Here is a 25,577-nt window from a genome sequence, read left to right on the forward strand (position 1 = left end):
TTTCATTACTTAATATCTCGCATCCCATCTGTTAACCACAGGTCTGTTTCAGTAAATGGAGAAGACATTCAGCACAATTTGGGAAATGGAAAATCTGAGAAGTCAAAATCTCAGAAAAAAGCTTCCTCTCAGAAACTTGAGAAAGGTTCACATCAGTTTCAACTGAGCATGCTCCAGGTAAAAGACCAAAACAACATCTTTATGACATCAATTACCATTACCCATTTTTGGTCACATTTCAGTATCTCAGATAATCATACATTTTTAAACATAGGACAGTTTGAAGCCAAAAAACATTCCAGAGAAAAAAATGTCCCTTTCATCTTAATCCTTTAAGAACAAAGAACACCTTCATCCCCAAGACTTTTGGGGAAATTTTCTTGGCTTAACAAGAAAAAATTAAAAGATGTCCGTCCTGTTTCATTTGACAGAAGAAAAAACATAGTCAAAGCAGCCCCTGACCATCATGATAGTATGGTGGTCTGGAGCTGGTTTGCTGCTTCAGGACTTGACTGAATTGCTATGAGTGATGGAACCATGACTTCTGCTTTTGAGCATAAAATTCTGAAGGAGAATGTATTTAAAAAATTATGTGCTACCAGGTTCACCGAGGACCAAATCAAAAAGCAAACAAAATGAAGATTTAAAACGTGGCCTAGTCAAAGCCTTGGGTAACATTTGATATCTTGTGCAACAAAAGTCTGTACAATATTGTCTGATATTAAAGTTTGCTTGTTGTCAATCGGAAACAATAAAACAAAAACATCTATAAGAGAGTAAAGTTCTTGATTAACTGGTATATTATTAATTGTCTTTTATATCATTCACAGGTGTCTGGGAAGGGAGACAATTTGGTAGAGTGTCAGTTAGAGACTCATAGTAACAAAATGGTGACATTCAAATTTGATATTGAAGGAGATGCTCCTGAAGACATTGCAGATTACATGGTAAAGCTTCTAATGTTTTGAAAATGTTAATACTCATACTTCATTTTCACAGTTTGGTAACTGCTGTCTGGTTGTATATTTCAGGTGGAGGAAGACTTTGTCCTAGATTTAGAGAAAGAGAAATTTGTGGAGGAGCTTAAATCAATTGTGAAAAAAGCCCAAGAAATTCTTCAGACACATACACAGGTGTGTTTATGTAGAACCAACAATTTGGCCACTGCTGTTTGCCTGTTGAATGAATGATAACAAATTTGACTCTGTTTTTTTCTATCAGACTGGATCAACTGACCAGTTACAAGTGAGCACTCCCTCCACCTCTGGTAAGTGTGGAGGGATTTACTTCTTGATTGACAGAAAAAGAGAAAAACATAATCATTTGTATCACTAATACGCTATCCTTATGGTTTAGTAGTGGAGTCAGTCCCCCAGTCATCACCAGTGGGACGCTGGCGCTTCTTTATCAACCAGACCATTCGTCACAGAGACTCCCTGTCTAACCAAGGTGCAGTCACACCACCACCAACTGTTGAGACAAAAATCCCACAGTCTCCTCAAAAGGATGAAGGTGAGACAAAATTAGGTGTTACTGTTGTGGCTTATTAATACAACTGAGAAAATAAAAAACTAACTGTCTGTTTTCCACTTACTTTAGAAAAATATGCATCCCAGACTTTTAAATCCTTTACTGAAAAGGTTTCTTCCCCCCACCACACCCTCTCCTCTCCCTCATCTCCAGCCTCTGCTGTTCCTGTCCCTGGCTCAGCCTCTGTAGCTGACACTATGGCCTTTGAAACCATCTCTGGACAAGCCTCTACTCCGGTCATTGCCCCTTCAGTTGACCAGATTTCCAATTCTCTTTCAACTGCAACAAACCCAACCCCTGCTAATGTCCCTACCTTGAACACCACTCCTGCTCTTATGTCTCCCCCAACCCCTGCAGTCACCAGTGTTTGCTCCTCTCTAGGTCAGAGTATAGAAAATGCATCAAGTCTATCAGCAGTTGAAAAGTCTTCGACCTCTTTTCATTCCACTCCTGTGGCTGCAGTAAGTCAACTTCCCATTGAGGAGCAGCAGACATTTTCCCAAAAGGCCACCACAGTGCCACTGCAATCACAGCTGCAGGTACAGCCTACATCACAGCAACAAGCAGCAACACAACTACAATTGTTAGCGCCGCAGGTTGAACAACAGATCCAGCAGTTAATACCAAAACCACAGCTATCGCAGTGCCATGAAAACCCAGATCAAAGTTTGCTGCAGCAAGAGCAGCCGCTGCTGCAGGAACCACAACTGCTGCAAAGGCATACAGGTGTTCAACAACAACTTCCTGAGACATTGGTGTTGCCTCAGTCAATTCAAAGAAAGTTACTCCAACCATCTGCACAGTCACTACAGATTTTGCAACCATTGCCCCTACAGCAAACCCAGCCACCACAACAGCAACTGTTGCAATATGCTGGACAAATGACCCAGGAGTCGCTGATTCAGCAGCTACCACAGCAAGTTCTGACACCTCAGTCTCTTATATTCTCCCAGCAGCAGGAGCCGCACCATCAACAGGTGGTCTTGCAACAGATGATGCAGCAAAAGCAAATGTTGCAACCTCAGCTGCAGCAACAACAGCACAAACTCTTTGTAGGTGTAGGAGCTCAAGGTCAGATGTTGCCCACATCCATAAATCAACAGTTTGTCCAACAGCAGGCACAGCTAAATGTTACCCCTTTACCACAACATCAGATTTCACAACCGAGCCAAGTGCCTGCAGAGCCTGAGCAGCCACAAGCACTGCTTCAACACTCTGAGCAGCAATACGATAGCACTAAAACCTCAGATTTATCTCAGAAGCAGCTGCAGTTTGCAAGTCAGAAGCAGTCCTCTTTACAGATGTCTGAATCAGAGGTCTCTACAGGAGAGACAAGCATCACGGAGGACACAGGGAGCTTTTCTGCCCCGCTTCACCCTTCGTCTGACTCCTCTCTGCCTCCGCTCCATCTCGCCTCGGCTGAACCCCAGCTACCCAGCCTTTCCCTAACTATGACACCATCCCCTGGTCAGCCGTCTTCCGTGGCTGAGTCAGACAGTGAAGGTCCCCCAAAAATTGAATTTGTCGATAACCGTATTAAGACTTTGGATGAAAAGCTGAGGAACTTATTGTATCAGGAGTACAGCAGCGGGGGAACGCTACCTGGAGCTGCCTCAATTTCTACATCAGCTGCCTCTATGTCAGCGGGAGGCGATGAATCCTCTGAGCCCCAGGCACTCCAACGTTTGTCTTTTCACCCACCAGCTACTTCGTCAGACACCTCCCCTCATTCCTCATCCTCAACTACCTCCTCCACCACTCCCCGTTCCTCTTCTACCTCTCCTGATCCAGAGAGAGGTAGAGGGGAATATGAAGCTTTATCAGAAGTCGGAAACCTTGTTCTGTCTGAACCCGTAGAGCAGCAACCCATCCCCTCTGTCCCTTCTGCTTCTGCCTCATCCACCAAGCCCATTTCTTTCTGTGCTCCCAGTAAGGATGGTACTGCTGGATCCCAGCACTTACTTGTATCAAGAGAACCAACTCTACCTGTAAGTAAATACCGAAAATAATATTTGAATTAGCTGTTTATAATTCACAGTGTAAATGTAACTCCTCTTTAAATGTCTGTGATTACTTGTAAATGTTTAAGTATCTCTCCATCTTTTATGTCTGCCAATCATGCTGCTAGTCTTAATTGTCCTAACTGTTCTAGGCTGTACACCCACACTCTGACATCAGTGCCGTCGGAGATTCATCATGGCCTTTCAGTCAGCAACCGATCTCCCTCCAGCATGGACAGCAGCAGCACAATGCAGGAGGTGGATATTTTGGCCTAAACCTGACATGTCCTAGTATCAGAAATCCGGTTAGCAAGAAATCCTGGACTCGAAAATTCAAAAACTGGGCATGCAAACTGCGCCACTCCGCCAGCTTGTTCAAGAAGCCCAGAGTCCCACAAGGTAGCGTCCTTTTAGGGAGCGAGAGAGCACGGCAAAGGGAGGATGGGTGTTGGGGCATGGAACTAGATCTAACGCCTAGTACTAATTTTAACTTAGCAGATAAAAATTCATAACCTTAAAGAATTAATACAAATTTATGGTAACATATGTTTATGTGTAAAGCTAAATTCGTCAATTCCCTTCTTTTGTATATTGTTCCCATATAATTTCAGTGTTGACATCACTGCATACATTATTGTTTGCATTTTGTATGTTCCAATTTTTTTCACTTTGTATTTCATTTTCTTAAAAATCTTTCTTTTTGCATGAGGCACTCTGAGGAAAGAACAGTGGAGTGTAGAGATGGGTGGCACAGTTTTAGGAGGAGGTTGACATCAGACATCTGATGCTCTCCAAGTCCAGATGAGCTCTGGAGCTAAGCCCAGCTGTGACTTGTTCCCAGGACGTGTCTTTTCATATGACACTCTGCTTCATTGCCCCAAGCCTCTGGGCACTACCAGCATCCACCTCCCCTTCTGACTCAGAATAGACAGGGCATCACGTCATTACACAGAAAAGACACGAAGCAGCTAAGCCTACCTTGCTCAGAAAAGTTGAGAAAGCTGGTATAAACATCCTCCAAAAGACTTCCAGACTTAATAAGATCTTAAATATAAACTTTGGGACCTAAAGCAAAATTACACAATAGTTTTTGTAATTAATTTAAAAAGAAACCCTTACATGCTTTTCCTTTCACCACTCAAACATGAGCGACTTAGCAAAATTCCAATAAAACAGTCTGCAAGTCACTTAATATGTGATGATTTTATTTAGAATCAATGTACATTTTATTTATGGGATAAGTCAGACTATAATTTAGGATACAACTATTGCAATATTTTGTCATCCATTACATGACAAAATATAAAACATTTGTATAAAACAATCTTATATTTATGCTATATATATAACATCTTACTGATTAGTTTAAGTAGTGAAAGACTATTAATGTGTATCAAAGACAAGTATCCAGATTTTAGTGATTGCCTCAACTTCAGTGTCTTGCATAGTGAAAACTTCATGTTAATCAAAGTGAATTTTTTATGCAGGAAGTGGTTTGAAACTAATCATGGTTATGATGCCCTATTGGAACTGCAACATAATGCAAGCAGTGCTAGAAAATCTAAAATGAGCTCCAGAACAACTGAGAAATACAAATATTTCAGTAGCTTTATTTAAGCAAGATGCCTCTAGGCATTCTACTGACTAATTGCATTAGCTTAGCTATGTAGTGCAGACCTACCAGATGACCTACCAGCATCCAGACTTATCTTACACTAAATTAATATCATTCTGAGATGAAGAAACCACGACCCAGAACAGTGGAGCAAGTAAATGTAAACACTGCTATTTTTCAGAATCAGCTTTTTATTGCTTTTTTTTTATTGTTTAAAAAAAACAATAATAGGATAAAATGATTTTAACAGTCATGCATTTTGTTTTAATTGAAATTTTACACAGTATCCATTTATGGAAACGGGGTTATACATAGAATTTGTAGGCCTCGCACTTACTGCAGGGATTGCAATGGTAGGGTTTCCATAAATCAAAGCTCCATCATTTTGTTTACATGCTCCATCCATCTTGCATGTTTATGTTTTTATGTTACTCGTTCAGTAGTAGCTTAGAACCTCTCCTGCAAGAGCAGATGCATGAGCACCTTTGTTATGTTCCACACCAGTGACTAATAATGGACCGTTATCTGTAAGTAACACTTGTAACAAACTTCAGCATTTTGTTTTAATTTATTGTCATTAATATTTTTTTGGCTTGTTTGTGTTTGAAACTCTTTTAATGTTTAATTTAAATATTGTGATGGTGATCCATGTCTACACTTTGTTGTAATGCTAACTTAAGTACCCAAAACATTTACTATGCAGTGCCTGGCAAAAATATTAATACTATTTTACAATCTTCTGTATATTTCATTGGAATTGACTAACACAAGAAGAAGAATCCCATTTTTGAAAAATAATGGGGGCAGCATTATTCTGTAGGAAGGCTTTTGTTGACAAACACTGTCAGAGTTGATGGGAACAGCTAATCGAACTGCCAAATTGGCAGGAACATTTTTGTCTCTAAATGTGCAAGGCTGGTAGACATATTTTATATCCATTTGTAAAAGGTTTTTTTCAAAAACTTGTCATATTACTTCAATTAATTTTATTCACTTATTTGTGTTCATTTATCACAGTAAATGCCAATAAAGTAGATGGAGGTTTGTTTTTGTAATGTGACAGAATCAGAAAAAGTCGCAATACTTTTGCAAGGCACTCTTTATCTGAGCCCTGTTCTTAAATGGGATGTTACACTTTTTGTGATAATAAAGCGAGTACAGATATAAACTAAGGGTACACACTATTTCACATTAGCAACAGTTTTCTTAATTGTCTACAAAAGCTGCATTTTGTTTTTCAGGTTAATGTTCATAGCTTCTTAAATATGATACACAACACACACTGACATTACAAGATGAAAATCTACAATGTTGGCAAGTTGATAACTCAACTTTGTTCATATTTCTCATCTGTGTCTGTCATTATTATTTTTTTATTTTTTACATTGACTTGTATTCATCACTTTTGATTTGCGATTCTGTGTCCTTATCTTTGTGTCTGCCTGTCCTTTTTTGTTTTTGTTTTCCTCTATTTTTTTTTTTTTTTATCAGAGGGATATTTGTGCAGTGAGGCGCTTGAAGATGACAAGATGGAGACACCCTTAAGATCACCTCAGCTGTGCAAAGGTCGATTTAAGGTAGGAGTCGTGCATCCTGACCTTTGCTTCAACATTTTTTTTAGTTTGAACTAATATCTCTTTTGGTTATTAGGTGAATCCAGTTCCCCAGATCTCCCCTCCAAAGGATCTGCCTTCAGGTCAGAGTAGCACTCATAGGAAAGTGGGACGTTTCTCTGTAACGCGGACCGTGACAAAGAAAGAAGACAGACAAACTGAGAGCTCACCAGTGTCTCCTGATTTGGGACGCGACAGGAGGAAAACTCAGGCAAAAGGATGGGACAAAGAAGACTGCAAGATGACCCTATCAAAGGGCCACCCTTCTCGTGGTTTTGGGCACAGCCACTCTCCACTTGGCAGCAGTGATGATGATGATGAGAGTGAGCTGGAAGATGAAGGGCTTAGAAGAGAACTTCAGAAGCTCAGAGAAAAGTAAACCATAACAGATCAACCTGTTCATTTTTTTTTTTTTTTTTTTTGTATTTCATTTTTACTCAGCATCAAATAGATTTGCATGTTTTTGTCTTAACATCGTCATCTTTTTTGTAGGCACATCAGAGAGGTTGTTTCCCTTCAAGCTCAGCAGAACAGAGAACTTCAAGAGCTCTACCGAAAGCTTCGTTCTCTCAAAGACCAAAGACAAAGTTTACCTGCCTCTCTGTGCCGAACTCCTCCTCTTCCTGCTGCGCTGCCTGTCGTTTCCCCACGCAGGTCCCGGATGGCCAAAGCTAAGCTTCGCTCCCGGCCCCACTCTCACATGGACAACAATGGAGTGCCACACTCTGGTTAGGCAACTGCGGGGCACATTTTCGCCAGGTTTTTAAAAAGTATATTGTTGTCTGAATCTCTCTAACTGCTCCTATGTCTCTTCCAGGGATTCACCAGTCAAGTAGTTTTTCGGGTGCCGAACAGGGTAGACTCCACTCTGCCGTGCCTGATAGAAAAGGCAGGTTAAAATTTCAGTGATTTGTTCAGTCTTACTGATGAGTCTGGGGGGAAAAAAATCTGATTTGATTATTAATGGAAAAAAGAAATAAACCTTAATAATTTGTGTTATTCTAGACTTTATTTATTTTCCCTGTTTAAAAGATGTACCTCTGTATCGCTTTTCAATACTCTGCCATCCATCTGTTTGTTTATCCATCCAGTCATTACTCATTCATCCATCACTCAGTTTGTCCTTTCATGTAATCCATGCATAAAACTTTAAAAAAATACATACTGTAGAAATGTAAAGCAACCCAACATGTAGGTAGAAGATGCCATTAATCATTTCATCTTTCCACAGATCACAGCCCATCAAGGAAAAGCACATTCACTGATGAACTGCACAAACTTGTTGACAATTGGACAAAGGAGGCAGTAGGTCCTGCTCCAATCAAGCCATCTCTCAATCAAATTAAACAAATTCAGCAGGTACAGGGAGGCTGGAGCCAGTCTGCAGAGGTATAACTAAACACAATAAAATACATAGATAGGTTTTGCTTCATGTTATTGATTTGATCAATATGGAATATGATTTTATTTTAGAAAATTGAGTTATCTCTTTACAGTAGCGACAGAAGTATAATGTCTGAACTTTCTCACATTTCGTCACATTGTCAGAACAAACTTTGGTATATTTTATTAGGGTGTTTTTTTTATATATATATAAATTAATACAATGTAATACACAAGTCTAATGTGAAAGAAAACTAATACACTCTCTTGACACACCTTTTGCTCCAATCAACTTTCATGATTTTCTACCTTCTGTTGGTCTATTGCAAAAATGCAACGTGGCAAAATGTGTAATTTTGTGGAAATGGGTACTTTTGACAACTCATAGCAAAAATAATAATCTTTCTTAGTATTCATTGATATAACAATTACAGGTGGGCCGACCAGGTTGGTTTCCAGCAGCCCAACTGAACCCCCAGGCACCTTTAGCCTCCTCTCCTTACGCAGGTGGAGGAACCCTGACCGCCCAGGCCTCTCCAGTTCCCCCACCCCCACAATCACACATGGGTCAAGTACCGCAGATGCATCAGAGTTTACACCTCCATCAGCCTCCCTCCCTTCAGCAGATGACCTATCAGCAGTCTTCTATGTGCCAGCAAATGCCACAACCTCGGATGCAAAACACCATACAGTCACAAGTGCAACCCACCATCCTGCTGCCCCAACCAACACCTCAAAGCCAACCGCTGCTGCCTTCCCAAATCCAAATCCCAGTGTCCACGGCCACGTTGCTGCTGCATGGAGGTGGACCCACCGGACCCACTGACAGCACCGCAGTCATTGGGGATGTATTTTGCTCCTGTTCCTCCCCCTCGTCTACCTGTTCTTCATCTTGCTCAACTGCTGCTCTACCTTCCAGTGCCAAAATTCACCCAACAACCCCAACCTCTACTCTTCCTTTGGGACAAAAATGAAACAAAGAGATTTGAGAAATTAATGTGAAGCTCCAAGAGATGGTGATACCCCAGTGATTTGAAACATAAATCAAATTTATTTTGGAGTGATAATTAAGTGTTATATGTGTGGGTAACTTGTGACTGAAGTGAATATATGTATTCCAGCGTGGTTCTTAGCCTCCTCTCCTTGTGAGGAAAGGAGGCTCCTGTGAAGCAAAAAATAACAGATTAATATAAAATTCAGCCGCTGGAGTTACAGATGATTGGATGTTGAGGTGTAAACGTCTTTAATGTATGAGTGGGTGCATTTATGAGTGTGGCTGCAGTATTTGCTGAATATTTAGAACATATCACATGATGATGTCCTTGGATACAAAAAAATAAAATAATAAAAAAAATCTTTTTACCTGCAAACCAACTCCGCTGGACCTGGAGCGTCTGAAAGCAGAGACGGCGAGGACAAATAGTTTTACTGTGGCAGTATTTTCGGCTCAGTTAGCCAACGCTTACAGTGAAAGAACTATCACGTTTAAAAGTGCAATTAGTAATGGTCATCTGAGTTGATCAGCATGTGTTGTACTAATCAATTTGTCTGAAAAAGCATACAACTTTTTTGTAGATACAGTGATTATTGCCAGATCAATAGATACATTTGAATATGTTATTTTAAACTAGGTTTGCAGCACAGTACATAATGAAGATAAATTAAAACAGAAAATTACATAATTAAGCTTGGTCGATCTGTGCGCCTACTCTCATCTCACCATGACGCAATCTAACACATGTAGCCTTGTGTTTCCTACAGCATGTCATTTGTCTTTGTAATAATACGAGTTTAAGATTATACATTGATTCATTGAAATCGTGTTCAGTAAACACCTGGATACTTTCCACTCAATTCTGCAAGACCTCATGATATGTGGGATTTTACCTGAGTGGAAGTTGCTTCCACAGTACACACACAACCTCTGTGTAGTTTGGAGCCTAAAAAGGTAAAATACAATCTGACTTCTCCATATCAAGTTAAGCCTGGGTCGTGCTAAAGAGAAAAAGAAGAGGTCAAGGTTATACAAACTAGGGAAACCATGCTGAATTAGTTATTTCAATGTTACTTTTGATAACCATGTTGTCGTGGGTGCATGGCTGTTTGAAAGAGCAAACGGTGAGAGTCGCGTTGTGTTCTGTAAAATGAATTGCATCTCTTTTTCCTTCATTGAAAGCAGCTTCTCAGATGTCACTGTGCTCACTTACTGTGTGGAAATGTTTACTCTGCCTGTGTTCTAGGCTTGCCTCCTCAGACGACGGAAAGTAATACAAGCTATTAGGTCTTAATGGTTGTAAGTTTGATGTTAAATATGGTTGAGAATACTTCACACTTTGAGTTATTGCTATGCCACATAAAAGCGTTAATTCCCTTTGACGATTTTACACACAAACAACCACAAGCTTTACTGCATTTTATTTTGATTTTTCTGTTATTTAGAAAGGAGTGGATAATTGTGAAGTGGAGGGAAGTTTTGTTTTCTACAAAATAGTGGAGCATTCACATGAATAAATCCACCCAAGTTAATACTTTGAAGGAACAAGTTTTTCAGCAAAGCTTTGCATATCTAGAGACCAAACTTTTTAGGCCATTCTAACACAAACATTGTCTGATCTAAACTGTTTTAGCTCTGGTTGTGTGTTTCGGATTGTTGTGAAGGTGAACATGCATGTGATTCTCAAGAATGGCGGCTTCCATATTTAACGCCATGGTTTAATTTTCTCATCAACTCTGACCAGATTTCCTTTCAATGATGATGAAAAGCTTTCCTCCAGCTTGTCGCCACCGTTTTCATATTGGGCTTTCCGCAATCAGAGTGTTATAAATTTATCACACATTTTAAATACAAGTTCGGTTTTACTCTCGTACTTTCTTTCAACAGTTTACCAATCTTGCCTCTTTTACCTTAATATACACATTAGTGAAGTGGATGACTAATGGTGAACTCCACCATTTCATCTCTGTCCTGTCTGCTGTTGTTCTTGGTCTTCATGAAGCTGTTTGTTCACTAATGTCCTCAAACACACCTCTGAGATTTTCAGAGAATAAGTGGATTTATATTGATATTAAGTTACACACACTGGTGGATTTTACGGTAATTAGGTCACACCTGACAGTACGTCAGATGTGACTGGAATTTATTTAAGGGGGATAGAGTAAAATGGGCTCTACACAAATTCACTTCAGGTTTTTTATGTTAAAAATATTCTAAGAACATTATTTTCCTTCCACTTCACAGCTACACACTGTTTGCTATATCACTAAAACTGCATGTACACTGCACTGAATTTTGCGGTTGTAATGTGAGAAAATGTGAGGGGAGTATGACTAGTTTTTGAAGGCACTGTATTTTGTTTGCCATTGATCATTTTAGCCGTGAACTATTTGGGTTTTGGTCCTAATCTTTGAATCGATCAGTAGTGAAAACGTGGAGCTTAAACAAATTAAACCTGCAGGACCCTATTTTTTTTTTCTTAAACCCATTTCAAGTGTACAACAACTGCAATCAGCATTTAATGTATTACCAGTTTGTTGATTTAATAATACATTTATGCATAGAAATGTTTTAAAATTGCCTATGTGTTTATTAGTTCTCTCTGTAGTCAAAGCAGAATTCAGTTTTATTGGTTAAAGAGAGATTGCAAGGTTTGGAAGACATGAGATTGCACAAAGTCAATCAAATATAAATAACAAATGGTTTACGGAGGAGTTGTTCATACTAAAGGGTGTGGTTGAGAAACTACATGCTGCAGAGTATAAATTCAAAGGTTTCTTGTATTTTTAGCTTTTTGAGAATTCCTACATTTTTACAAAGATGTAGTGCACTGCTAGTGAAGGTGAGATACTGTGCTGTGATGTCTGATACTAACATGTGTCTAACAACATTTTTTGGGTCATGACAATGATGCCTACTTTGTCTTTATGAGTGTAACCAAATTGTTATCTAAAAGATGCAGATTATTTTTGTATTTTGGAACAGGATTGTACAAACTGTAAAAAAAATAAATAAATATGCTCATCATTATAAACTCAAAGTTAATGAAAATGAGAAAACATCCCTGTTTTCATGGGGCCTCCATAACTTGGTATATAACACCTTGTCAGGCATGATGAGGGGTTTTTTTCTTATATTTGTAGAAAAAAATTGGCAATTTCGGACATTTTACTTCACTGTTGAAAGCTTTGAATTGTACTAAAATAATTGACACCAGCTTTCCTATTGTTCCAGGTAGATTAAAATACACTAAGTAACGCAACAACAATCTTTGGAGTCCCAAAACAACATGCCTATGAAATGACTGATAAAAGTGTATTGGTGGGAAAATGAAATCTAGAGAAATACCAGAAAGTATGTTGCTGATGATTAAGCCTCTGTAAATTGTAACTAATTTGATTGTTGATTTTATTTATGTTTTGTAACTAATCAAAAATAAATATTACAAAACCTTCTGTTCCCACATATTCTTATTTCAAAGAGAGGTACTTGTGGTTTCACAGTATGTCATTCTAACCCACACACTTCCCATCAATTCCATGCAAAGACATTTATGCCTCTTTACAGAGCAGTGTCAGTTTAAGCTTAGGATCAATGATGAAGGTTTGAAAGTCATTTTCAAATGAACTCTTTTCGTTTATCAAATCAGAAGGAAGTTTTTGACATTCTAACGGGAACTGTGAAAATATTAGAACACAGACAAAAAAATCTATGACATATTTTGGGGACATCAATTAAATTTTAGCTTTTGACTACAGTACTTTACCTGATACCTAGGACTTTGACACAATTCTTTATGTTTAAACCACAAACTTTGTATTTTCTTAGAATTGCATTTGATATACCAGTGCAAAGTGACTGAAGTGGAAGGAAAATAGAATGTGGTTTTAATGTTTTATTTTGCAAAACTGACAAAAATGTTGCAGGAATTTGCACTCAATCCCTTTTAATATGATAATCATAAATTAAACATACCAGACTTTAGAAATAGAGGCCAGGTGTGTCTAATTGAATCCAAAATATAAATCCAGCTGTGTTGTGAAGGCCTCTGAGCATTGCTAAAACATGAGAGGACAAACGGCATCATGAAGACCAAACAGGTCACACACAAAGTTGTGAAACAGTTTAAAGCAGAATTGCGTTTTGAACAGATATTTGGACATCTCTCAACGCACTGATCAAATTTACCAAGTCTAGCTGTCCAACTGAAATTTCCGAAACCATGTCTTGTTGACATAGTTATACACTGCATTGTGCTGGTCTATTACAGTAAATCTTATCCAGCCATCTTTGTGGTTGGAATTTCATAAAACATAAATAAAAGCCAATATTTTTTGCAAGGTGGTGTACCTTTCTAAGTGCCAAATGAGCTAAGATTAACTGTAGGGAGAAGCAACCATTGTACCTTTTATCATTATTTTGATTTGTTTGTTTCTTTATTTGGGCAATAATAAAGTAGGTATCATAATCTTACAGCTCCCCAAAACTAAAATTATTTTTGGGATTGTATTTTTGTATTTTCTTTTCCCACAACAATAAAGTTGCACTACATTTTGAAAGTCTGTGGTATGTTGAAGTGGATTATTCATTCATTGTTCCTTGTTGATTTTTTGGGGTTTCTTTTTCAAGAGCAGTATTTGTAAATACATTTTATGATCCCTCATTATCATCCTAATAAATCGAACTTATTAGATCAGATAACGCCTCATCCCCAGTGGAATTTTTTGTAAAGATCAGGCATAAATATCTATTTACATTTTTTGTTTAATTTGTTAAAAATAAATCATCTCACCTGAAGATGATAATGATTGCTAGAACTTCATCTGACAGAGACTAAGTCCTGCTAATAAATCCTTGGGGAAAAAAAAACATTTTAAATTAATCGATCCAGCTTGTTATTTTCGACCTCTAAAAAGTTTAGTTAAAAAAATATTCACATTTTCAACAGGAATCAGTAGTCAATAAAAATAAGCATTATTTAATCTTATTAATTGGACAAATTAGTCTAAATAATGCAAAATATTGAAGTAAGTAATCACGTTTCATGATTTTGTTACCGTGGTAACGGTTTAATCAGTGTAGTTTTTCTGCCGAAATCAAAATTGTTGTTGCGTTCACAACTTTATTGTTCAACCATTCGCGGACAACGACGAACAACGGTTTGACGTTAACCGCTTTGAAATGGCGTTGAGGCAGTTAAAGGCGCTTTAGTTTTTTATTTTTTTATTTTTTTTTTTAATTTTTAACCTTTTGGGCACTTCAGCTTCTAAATTCTTGGTCTGGTGCTAACTTCCGAACCTTATCTATATCTATATGCTTTGCACAGTTGTTAAACAAAAATGTATCGCAGAAAAGTGTGAATAATTGACGTTGCATAATAAGGCCGCAGCCAGCTCCGGAGTTGCGTAGAGATTACGGCCGCTTTCCAGTGCCTGGCCCTGCCGCAGACCTGCTAGTTGGTGAGTCGCCAGCGCTTAGCGGTAGCTTAGCCAGTGGACGAGGCTTGAAAAGAGCCAGCTCGATAGTCGTATTAGCTTTAACGTGTGTTTTGCAATTTAGAGTGAAACTAAAACAAACTGGGGGTTTTTTTATATGTAGGTATTTATACATATTCCTGCTAAACCGTTTTTTGATGGGACTAGCGTTAGCATATTCGCTTCTTAAGTCAATGCTCCGGACTGTTTACAAACAGTTAGCTACCCATACTGCCACCGAGTTTGTTTATTTTTTTTTTGACGGTATCGTGTTTTACCAGAAGCAAAGTGATTCATGTTAAATTCAGGAAGCAACATCAGTGGCAGCGATTCTGTTCATTGTAAATGCATTTTAAAGTAGTTTAATGCTGTAACATATCCGCAACTTATTGCTATCCGATTGTGGAAAAAAAGGAAAACATGAGTAGTTGTTGAGCTAGCTGAACCAATGCACATTATTTCCTAACTGGAATTACTATTTCACTCTTCTCAGAAACTAGCATGCACAGTTCTGTAGTCTTGCACATATTATGAGCGGCTACTGACAATTCTTTTTTTTTTTCTTGTTTATTTTTTGTTTTAACAGCTTTTTAGGTCATTCCCGGCTAAACATGACTGTAACAGGAGTCTGGAAATGAAGTGACACAGCTAGAGTTGTTTCCCGTCGCAACCATCATTTTATCAAATAGCTTCTACTGTTTGCATTACATATATATTTTTTTTATTAAAAATCATTTCGCAAACACAGACTTGATATGGCGTCAGTGCCAGTGTATTGCTTGTGTCGCCTGCCCTATGATGTGACACGCTTCATGATTGAATGCGACATTTGTCAAGACTGGTTTCATGGAAGGTAAGGTTTTTTTTGTTGTTGTTGGTGATATTAATCCACAAGTTTCAATATTCGAAATGTGTTGTGTCATGATGTGTTTTTCTATATTGAGTCGTGTCTAAAGAAAGAATAATTGAACTCAGTAAATTTAGCCATCCCACTTTGTTTTGTTCTTGTTTCCTGTCTAGCTGTGTTGGTGTGGAAGAGGAGAAGGCAGCTGAGATTGACCAATATCATTGCCCTAATTGTCAGGTTACTCATGGACCTTCTGTCAGTAAGTTTCTTTTATGCTTTTGTTGGAGATAATTGGAATTTGTTTCACTAAATATAACTGTTCCAAGCCACTGTGGGGAGTCTGGAGTAAGCAATATTACCTATGGAAATATGTTGCTGTTAATAATATCGTGAAAGACATGAACTGTAATGCACCTTTCTTCCTTTCTTGTGGACATCCCATCAAATCATGGGATGTCCATGGGCTGAGATTACCATATCAGCCCATTCCTTATGTTAAACAGACATCTCTAAGATTCAGTTAATATTATTTGATGTTGAACACTGAATAATCATTGTTGCTACTTCATTTTCTTAGTGCGCAAACGACGTGGCGGCAATAAGCAAACAGATGGAAATACAGGCGTAGCAAGAGATCCCAGTAAGCCTGTAAAGACGGGGAGCCCACAGTTTGTCAGGGAGCTTCGTAGCAGAACGTTCCCAAAGTAAGATCTTTGTCTGGTGTTTAGTTATGTATTTGCTCCTTTACTTATGAAGTAGCACAGTGTAGTGAACTGTTGAAATATTCAGTCGTCCTGTGCTTTGCAGTGCTGATGAAATCTTGCTGAAACCGTCTGGGGCTCAGCTGACGGTCGACTTTCTGGAAGAGCATTCTTTCAGCGTGCCAGTCTTGGTGTTGAGGCGGGATGGCTTAGGCATGACTCTTCCTCCGTCCTCGTTCAGTGTCTCGGACGTGGAGCACTACATTGGTACGTTTTTGCTAGATTTAGGCACAGCACTGCATACTTAAATCTCTTCAGATTTGTTGCATGCAGAACTCTTCGGTCACCCGTCTGCTCTTCTCCTTTTGCTTCAAATGAGTCAGACATTGTTGTAATATTGAGTATGCAATCATGATGGCGGTTCAAGGAGTATGATGAAAATGAAGTTATTACCAGTTAACATATTTTTAAAATATTTTTAAAAGTAGTCAGTAGTTGGTCAGCGAAATCATATTTTTGTTCCTCTGTAATGTTGCCTTCGGTTCTTTGTTCTAAATGCTCTAAAATCTGTTAAATTGAAGGTGCAGATAAAGAGATCGATGTTATTGACGTGTCTCGCCAATGCGACCTGAAGATGCGACTGGGGGACTTTGTTGAATACTACAACAGCACCAATAGGGACAGAGTACTCAATGTGATCAGCCTGGAGTTCTCTGAAACTAGGTACCAGCAAGAAGTGGCAAATTAGAATACCTGGTTTCATTAGCTCTCCTTTAATTGATATGTTTGGAAATTGATATAGGCTCTCAAATTTGGTGGAGACTCCCAAGATTGTGAGAAAACTTTCATGGGTGGAGAACCTCTGGCCTGAAGAGTCTGTTTTTGAACGGCCAAATGTGCAGAAGTACTGCCTGATGGGAGTAAAGGACAGCTACACAGACTTTCACATTGACTTTGGTGGCACTTCAGTATGGTACCATGTCCTGAGGGTGAGATGACATATTTTTTTGTATTTTTGGGAAGTTTAGCCTCTTTTTGTATGACGTGTTTATAATGAAATAAACGTTCTTTCCATTTTCACTCAGGGCGAGAAAATCTTTTACCTAATTTCTCCCACCCCAGCCAACCTGGCACTTTTTGAGCGATGGAGTTCCTCATCTAACCAGAATGAGATGTTCTTTGGGGATCAGGTTGACATGTGTTACAAGTGTTCTGTCAAGCAAGGAAACACACTGTTCATACCTACAGGTATTAATGTAGAATATTTGCACTGCAGTTAAGTGTTCTATATTTAATCTGACTTATGTTTGCTGAGAACCACTTCTGTACTTAACTGTGTCAGTATCCTGTATACAGCTAAAATGATAAGCAGCCAATTTCTAAATCTATGTGACTTAATGTGGGCCAAGTTTAAATTAGTAAACATTAATAGTATCTATTTTACAGGATGGATTCATGCTGTGCTGACTCCTGTGGACTGCTTGGCCTTTGGTGGAAACTTTCTGCACAGTCTCAACATTGACATGCAGCTTCGGTCAGTTTTCCAATAACTCTTCAGTACTGTATATTAATTTTTAATTATGAATGATTGACTGATTTGATTGTGTAGGACTCTCACAAGAATACATTTACTAGACAATAAATTGTCCCAGAAGTTTTTACAATAATTGTTAATATTTTTGTTGAAGGTCCATTTTCAAGTAATACAATTACATAAATATGCAAGGACACATTCATTCACAATTATCAATCCTAATGAACTTTTAACAGTGGAACTGCAAGACATTTTAAAAACCCTAAATAAATAAACAGAGACCACAAATAAAACAAATTCTGAAGACGGCGTATCAAAATATTTCTTCAATAAAAGGGCTGGTTGAGACTAAGGCATCAGCCTGAAGCATTTTGTCATCCAGATGTTGATAGCAGGAAAATGAAAAATCGTGCAAATGGAAATTATTGAGTTTGTTTTAATTTACACTGATTTATTGCTTATTGCGATAGCCCTAATTTTGAGTTTTAAAACAATCATGATCATTTCTTTCTAACTATTAAAAGTTAAATAAATTAAGAAGTGAAGCATTGTGCATTTTGAGTATTTTTCACTCTATCAACCAAGACAATTGGGACTTTTGTCTCAGATAAAAACTTATATTTTTAGAACTTTCTTTAATTCAGTGTGACCAAGACCTACAAGCCTGGTACAGTTCTGTCAGGAGGAATGAGCCAAAAGGTTTGTGGAAGGAGATTAAAAACATTTAACTCCATTCTGCCATTAAAATGCCATTAAAAACATTTAATGGCATTCTGCTGAATATCTAAGAAAATAACTTTAAATATCAGACTTGAAAGAAGGGGAAAAAATCTTGATTATTACTGACTTTGAGCGAACATAAGTAATTTTAGTAATTCTAACAGACCTTAAACAGGAATAGCTGTAGCTGCCTTTTTATGCCAGAAAATACTTTTATTTTTAAGAAATCTCGATTTAACAACAACACGACAATTACTAAACTTTAATTCCTGAAGCTCCACAGACATCGACATGTACAAGATAGGCCAAATAAATTGCTGTTTTAGTTTAATTTAAACTTCCGTTTGTTTAACACCCTGAACCTCTTAGTGCCTACCTGAGACATTACCTGATTCAGTGTTTAGGAATTTTAAATGGAAAGAAAGTCGAATGAGGAAGTTGTCCTGTTTTTTTTTTTTTTTCCCTCCTGGTCTCCAGTTGTAAGCAGCAGTTTAATTATCAACCAAGTCAATGCCAGTCTCTGGGAAGCCAGCAAACTGAATTTTATCTTGTTTGCTGTGCCAGAACATTAGACGTGTTGGAAACATTTAAACAAGGCCAACTAATTATCTGCACAGAGGTATTATTGCTATAACCACTGACGTCCAACATATGCTTTCGGTCATTTTAGGGCATACGAAATAGAGAAGAGACTGAGCACAGCCGACTTGTTCAAATTCCCCAACTTTGAGACTGTGTGTTGGTATGTTGGGAAGCACCTTCTTGATATCTTTAGAGGTGAGAAGTTTTGATACGTATTTAGTCACTTTAAAAAAAAATTTTTATGTCAATTTCTCTAGCGGTGTAACTTTTTCTGTCCTCCAACAGGATTGAGAGAAAATCGCAGACACCCTGCCAGCTATCTTGTTCATGGAGCTAAGGCCCTGAACAATGCTTTCCGGACCTGGACTCGCAAAGAGGTAGAATTATACTCATAGTTTGCTTAGATTCCTAAAGTTAGTAGATCAGAATATCAGCAGTAATACTGATGTTAGTTGAATGTCTTTAAGTAAATATAGACCTAAATTAGTTTGAGTGACAAACATTCTTTAAACTTATTAATTTACCTTGTTTTCTGTACAAATGAGAAGTTTTGTTTTTTTGTATTCAAAAAAGTCATTAGTCCAAAATATTTTGGAGAGGCTTGTTCATATTTTATCTTTAAATTGAACTGAAATCTTCTGATCAGATATTGTATAAGATTACTGATGATGATATTCTGCACTCAGGCCTTAGCTGAGCATGAAATGGAGATACCAGAAACCATCAACACTCAGACATTGATAAAAGACCTTGCAAAGGAGATCCGTCTGGTTGAGGTGATTTTTTTTTTATATATATATATTTCTATTTGAAAATATTATTTACATATGTTTAGTTATAAACTGCCATTTCTTTTTATCAGGATATATTTCAGCAGAACATTGGTCGCACAGGACCTCAGTTTCCTGGTGCTCCACTCTCCAAAGCCCCGCTGAGCGCCGCCCAGAACTCCGGACGCCCCCCTGGAAAAAAGAAAGGGCCCAAGCCTAAGGAGGTGCTGGGAGGGTTTGGGCCCACAGGAACCAAAAAGAAAAGTCAGAAAGGGCTCCTTAAGGCAGAAGCAGGAGAACTCGAGCTCATTGAGATCCATGCCAAACATACCCTAAAGAAATTTCAGCCTGGCAAATCCAAGCACAAGAACAAGGTGTGCACTTTCTCTTCTATTTGTTTTAGCTCTTATGTTAACATTTCTGAAGGTTTTTCTGTTGTTTCTGATTTTTTTATTTCGCAGCTGGAGCTGCCATTGGAGGAGTTTGAAGGGAAGATGAATAAAAACAAACTTAAACTTGTCTTGACAAATGGCAAAATCCAAGGGTGAGTGTTAATACTCCTTTAAATGTTAAAGATTTTGTACATTCTGAAATTTAATTAGTTTTTTTATGCCTGTTATTTATTTAATTACTTAGTAAGAAAGATGGCAGCAGTAATGGTGCAGGAAGTGCTGCGAGCTACAAACACCTAGCCGCAGAGGGATCCAGTCTTTCTGACCTGGAGTCTGAGGATGAGTTGCAGATTGATGAGACTCCTCCTCCTCGACGCAAGCCTGCTGGACCAAACAAGAAAAAAAAACTAAGTGGCAAGTATTTGCTTGAAAGCAAACTAAACAATTGAGTTTGTGGTTTCAAAGAAATGTAGACTAACAGAACAGAAACATCCATTCAGGTTTACCAAGGAAGCTGCCCAGAGCCAAACCTTGTTCTGACCCTAATCGCATCAGGGAGCCAGGAGAGGTAGACTTTGACATCGAGGTGAGATTTTTAGGGGACTTTTTTTTTTTTTTACAAAACAGAGATTTTTATATCATAACCTTTAATTAAAAAACACAGTATCACAGCAATTACACAAACATGAAGCCAAAGATGTGCAAAGTTGTGCAGAATATCAACAGTTGTTTCTTCTGTTAATGAAGTAATATAACATTATTGTAACTGATTATTATAGTTACAATAATACTGTCTATAATTGATTCTTCATGCTTTTGCAAGGGGAAAGATTTTATTTTGATGTTAGCTAAATAAAAGCATAAATTTCTCCTGTCTGTAAAGCACATCAACATCTGGAGAGAGATATAGCTCTTACTTTTATGCTTCATACATTTGGGGAAAAAAACTGGTTGAATTTTTCCAGCATCTCATTAAAAAGATAGAAAATGAATAGATATTTTTAATTTATGTTATAATTATAATAATTTTTTTTGTATAAGAGCTGTTTAGATTTTATAATAGAAATAGTTTGATTTAGAGTTGTTACATTTTGAAGAAAACCTGAAACTCAGATTTATTGTAATTAATTAGCTGGACTTTATCACAAGTCTACTATTTTCTCCTCTTTGAGAAAATAGTAGTTTTCTCAAAGAGGAGAAAAATAGTAATTTTACTGCCTAATTATAAGACAAAATAATTTATCTTTTCACCAATGTGATGGTTTGAATAGTATGTTTTTAATTCAAAAATAATTTATTGATCCTAAAGGGAAGTTTAAATTTTCAAAGAAATAAAATAATTTTTATCTGAATTTCTGATTAGACTGGCAGTATTGCATTTTGCTGTTGAAGTGCTTTTTGTTGTTTTTTTTTTTTTTATATTAATGGCAGTTTTGTCATTGTGTGTTTTTATTCAGGAGGACTATACAACAGATGAAGAGACGCTGGCAGCTCACGGGGTGAAAGGTGGTGCCGGGGGCATCCTTGACTTATTGAAGGCCAGCAAGCAGGTGGCAGGATTAGACTCTGCAGCTCTCAGGTTTGTTGTCTTGATCTTTGATAGGTTTATTAAAATTGGTGTCATGGACATTTTCAGCTTGAACCTTTTTTTATTATTATTATTTTTAGACAGTTTTAGAATTCTTTTTGTAGTCTAAAAATTTGTTGTTTATGTTTTTGTTAGAGAGTAATATTTTTGCTAAGAAAAGCAAGTGAAATTTTATTTTATGCTTTTCTTTTATCATAGTTCATAAATCACATGGAATTTTGAAAAACTTAATGTACACGTGGTGGGTTTTTTATATTGTGCTTTTCTGATTTATTCTGAGGATAAATTAGGAAATGTATTATTAGAATATTTGTTATTAAATGGATTTTTAACACAAAAATGCTATATTATCAGATAATATTGCACTTAATATACTTTAGTATACTTTTTCTTTTTTTTTTTTTTTTTAATTATAGAGCTCCACTTGTTATTGATTATGTTTCTTTTTGTTTAGCGAGGAAGCACCAGCCTCGCCCAGCACCCGGGACGCCATCCAGGGTATGCTCTCCATGGCCAACCCTCCTTCCTCTTCCTCCTCTTCTTCCTCTTCCTCTCCCTTATCAATCTCTGGAGGCTTGACGGAGGGATTAGCAGCCGTCAAGGAAAAGGGCGGGAGAACAGTGTGGGTGACAGGAGGAATCAAGAAGACTGCAAACCCTGAGAAAAAAGCAGTGATTCAGCGGCCTGGTAAAAGAACAATCAAAAGGCCGGCCCGTCACATCAGTGACGAAGACAGTCCAGATGAGCAAGAAACACTGGGAACTTGTTTTAAGGATTCAGATTATGGTGAGAACTGTAACACGTTGTCAAAGCTGATAAAAGCATGAAAGTGTCCTGCATTTAGTCAAAGTTAAGACATGTTCATTCTCTTTAAGTTTACCCTTCTTTGGAGTCTGATGAGGAAGATCATATTAACAAGACGAAGATGAAAAGGAAAAAAAACTGGGATGACACACCTTGGAGCCCTAAAGGTATCTTCTTTTAAAATGGCCGAGGTGCCAGTAAGATCTTCTTCTAAGCTGGCAAATATTTAATGAGTTGCTTTTACTTACAGCAAGGGTGATGCCCACACTTCCTAAACAAGATCGACCAGCCAGGGAAGGGGCTAGAGTGGCTTCTGTAGAAACTGGACTCGCAGCAGCTGCTGCCAAGTTGGCACAACAAGTGAGTTGTTACAGAAACATGTCACGTTCACAAATGTGCCGTATTGACAAGATAAAGAGTCATGTTTCCTTCTGGTTGTGATTCAGGAGCAGCAGAAACCTGCTAAAAGGAAGTACACTAAAAAGCAGCGTCCTCCTGCTCCCGTTGCCAGTCCTCCCCCAGCGCAGGCTGAGCCCGCCCCCGCCTCCCCAACACCTGCTCCAGAGTCAGCAGCAGATGCCAGCCCAGACAGGAGGATGGATTATTTCTCTGCCAGTCTGTTAGACCATGAATACACAGCAGGGCCAGGACCTTTTGGCCCTGGGGGCCCGAGGGGCAGTGGAGCCATGGCCCCCGGTGTGTTCCTCTCTTCGCGACGACCTTCCATGTCACCTCAGAACAGCAGCTCCCATGCTGGTTTATCTCCTGCAGGTTTAGCCAGCCAAGGAATAACAGGGATCGGTCAAGGTAGGCACAAATATGACCACATTTGCTGCATTGTTTTCACTTCTTATATCTTTATTTATATAATTATTTGTTTATTATTTTTTTGCTTTTCTTCAGGTAAACGGCCAAAGAAAGGTCTTGCAACTGCAAAACAGAGACTTGGAAAAATCCTAAAGATTCACCGCAACGGAAAGCTTCTCTTGTGAGAGATACTTGTTTGTGGCTGATGACATTAACAATGAAGATGAGACCTCTGAAGTTGGTCTGAAGAAACTCGAAATAGTTATCTATATTTTGTACTCTTAACTGTTTCCACTTGTTATCAGCTGTCGTCATATCTTGCCCTTCACTAGTTTTCTGCCCAACTCCACTTACCTATATCTGCGTCAAGGTATTTCCAGAGGCACGTCTGATTTGAAGTGAAATCGCTGTAATTTGCTGGAAGCACTCTTTATGTGGCAGATTATTTTTACGACCACATATTTGATACTGACAATAGGAATTTTTTTCTAATAATTTGAAGGTAAGTTTACACTGATTTTTCATTTTTAAAAAATTCCAAAAGAAAGTTGTTTTCTTGTTAGTTATATTTACAGGTTGTATTTAGGCAAGATTTTTAAAAGGGAAAGTTCATTCAAGCGCAGACATTTAAACAGTTTGTAGTTTTAGAGTTGTATTTAGCTGTTCTATCTCAGTTTTATTTGCAAGCAATTCCTTTTTTTCACTCTGTAAAACATACAAAACCCTCGATTGAAACAGTCCCACAATTATACACATAATAATTTTGAAGCTTTTAACATCATCTCAAAAGTTCTCAACAATCCCCATTCTATGACAACTATCATTTAATTTTATTTATTATTTTATTTATTAACCAAGGCAGAATTTCTTAACTTCTTAGCCTGTTTTAATGTAGCATGTTTTTGTCACTTTTTTTTTTTGATTCAGTATGATTATGTTAAATATCCTTAAAATGTGTAGAAAAAAACTTTCCACTGCTCTTTTAGCTTTTCTTTTTTTTTTTTCAGATTTAAATTTGACATTGTAAATATTTGTATGATTTGTAATTTATATAGCTAAATTAAAAAACAACAACAAAAAAAGAGAGTAGCTTCCTGCATGTTGCCGTAGTTTGCGCACCAAGTTTTGGCAGCTTTCTTTGGTCAGATGTAGAGATGTTTTCACAGAATGTACTTGTCATAAGATGTTGGAGGTGTAGATTTAAGAGTAAAAATATTGTGAAGTTGCAGGATATGAATTATATGTAAATATATGTTGTAATTTAAGTTCTTTTGTAGTTTGAAAACTTTCAAATTTTTCGTAACAACCTGTACATGATACATTGTTGGGGAAACATGATAGTTCTTTTTTATATTTGTATGCATTAACTGTCATTATGTTCATGTTGTCTTGTTAGTGTAACTAGATCTGTGCTTAAAAAGATGCTCTTGAGAAATTTCATCCATTTAGTTTTATATTGTTTATATTCCCTCTGTGAGTGCTGTGTCTTTTATTTTTTGTTGTTTTAACATGACCTGGACAAGATCAAAGTTCATTTTCACAATTTATTTCAGGCACACCTTTACTCAAAAAAAAAAAAAGACATGTGTTTGATTTTTTTTTTTTTTTTTTGGTACATCAATAGTTTTTCGTTTACTATTACGCATACTGGAAATTTCTGTTTTCCTGACATTTGAAAAAAAGGGATTTAGGTATTTTTCTGCTATACACAATGAATATTTTGTTGTAATAAACACATCTACTCATAAAACCATTGTTTCATGACAGTTTATTTTTATTATTTGTGGTGCTGTTAAGATTGCAGTATTTGTTAGCAGTTTTTGTCACTTATCCACTAAAAGAGTTTGTGGTAAGCAAAATAAATAAGGTAGCAAAGAACTGCGGGTTAAATATTAAATTGAAAAACAACTTTGCCATTTTTTTTTCTGTTTAATAAATTCAATATCTGGTTACAAAAAAGGAAATATCCTCATACGTAAACAAGAACATACAAAAACATTTGAAAGTTTAGATGAGATCAAGCAATTGAAAGTATAAAATTATTGCATACATGTCATATTCTCAGCTAAGCACCTTTTTCCCCCTTCTACCTGTTTTTTTTTTTTTTTTTTTTTTTTCCAGAAGTCAAATGAAGAGTCAGCTGGAGAGATTCAAAGAGCCTTGAATGCTCGGATATGTTTTGACTGGCTCACAAGTGTTGAAGGGCTGTATGGGATTCTGTAG

General features: G+C 37.5%; 2 protein-coding genes across 8 annotated transcripts in view; both read left to right on the plus strand.

The window, feature by feature from the left end:
- si:dkey-151g10.3 (serine/threonine-protein kinase WNK3) overlaps positions 1-13,694 on the plus strand; it is a 41,700-nt gene extending 28,006 nt beyond the window's left edge. For 2 of the 6 annotated variants that reach the window (XM_055049453.1, XM_055049459.1), the window contains 13 exons: positions 42-177; positions 831-947; positions 1,032-1,133; positions 1,222-1,267; positions 1,357-1,512; positions 1,600-3,518; positions 3,683-3,929; positions 6,637-6,722; positions 6,796-7,133; positions 7,251-7,486; positions 7,576-7,647; positions 7,990-8,147; positions 8,576-13,694. In XM_055049453.1, the coding sequence (XP_054905428.1) occupies positions 42-177; positions 831-947; positions 1,032-1,133; positions 1,222-1,267; positions 1,357-1,512; positions 1,600-3,518; positions 3,683-3,929; positions 6,637-6,722; positions 6,796-7,133; positions 7,251-7,486; positions 7,576-7,647; positions 7,990-8,147; positions 8,576-9,115 (4,153 nt within the window). In that variant the 3' untranslated portion in view covers positions 9,116-13,694. Of the gene's footprint in view, positions 1-41; positions 178-830; positions 948-1,031; positions 1,134-1,221; positions 1,268-1,356; positions 1,513-1,599; positions 3,519-3,682; positions 6,601-6,636; positions 6,723-6,795; positions 7,134-7,250; positions 7,487-7,575; positions 7,648-7,989; positions 8,148-8,575 lie in introns of those variants that run through there. The other 4 variants (XM_055049455.1, XM_055049454.1, XM_055049458.1 and 1 more) reach the window with 4 other exon arrangements.
- Positions 13,695-14,288: 594 nt separating this feature from the next.
- Positions 14,289-25,098, plus strand: phf8 (PHD finger protein 8). Of its 2 annotated transcripts, XM_055049807.1 has the most exons (22): positions 14,289-14,594; positions 15,196-15,462; positions 15,630-15,715; positions 16,034-16,160; positions 16,264-16,424; positions 16,739-16,880; positions 16,960-17,146; positions 17,243-17,405; positions 17,604-17,691; positions 19,082-19,188; positions 19,279-19,370; positions 19,680-19,769; positions 19,856-20,137; positions 20,225-20,307; positions 20,400-20,569; positions 20,656-20,741; positions 21,613-21,734; positions 22,198-22,529; positions 22,619-22,714; positions 22,798-22,907; positions 22,994-23,354; positions 23,451-25,098. In XM_055049807.1, exons 2-22 carry the CDS (start codon positions 15,365-15,367, stop codon positions 23,537-23,539), a joined length of 3,072 nt encoding a protein of 1,023 aa, XP_054905782.1. In that variant the 5' UTR covers positions 14,289-14,594; positions 15,196-15,364; the 3' UTR covers positions 23,540-25,098. The 2 variants fall into 2 exon arrangements, with proteins under 2 accessions (XP_054905782.1, XP_054905781.1); XM_055049806.1 differs by having other exon boundaries at positions 22,994-25,098.
- Positions 25,099-25,577: the final 479 nt, after the last annotated feature.

This window comes from Poeciliopsis prolifica, unplaced genomic scaffold (assembly GCF_027474105.1).
Source record: "Poeciliopsis prolifica strain line A6 unplaced genomic scaffold, Auburn_PproV2 SCAFFOLD029, whole genome shotgun sequence".
Taxonomy (NCBI): Eukaryota; Metazoa; Chordata; class Actinopteri; order Cyprinodontiformes; family Poeciliidae; genus Poeciliopsis; species Poeciliopsis prolifica.

Excerpts from the sequence above, each read along its gene's own strand:
- phf8 (XM_055049806.1), top strand. The coding sequence starts at position 15,365 with ATGGCGTCAGTGCCAGTGTATTGCTTGTGTCGCCTGCCCTATGATGTG. Across the intron at positions 15,463-15,629 it reads CAAGACTGGTTTCATGGAAG|CTGTGTTGGTGTGGAAGAGG; the intron begins GTAAGGTTTTTT and ends TTTCCTGTCTAG. Across the intron at positions 17,692-19,081 it reads AACATTGACATGCAGCTTCG|GGCATACGAAATAGAGAAGA; the intron begins GTCAGTTTTCCA and ends CGGTCATTTTAG.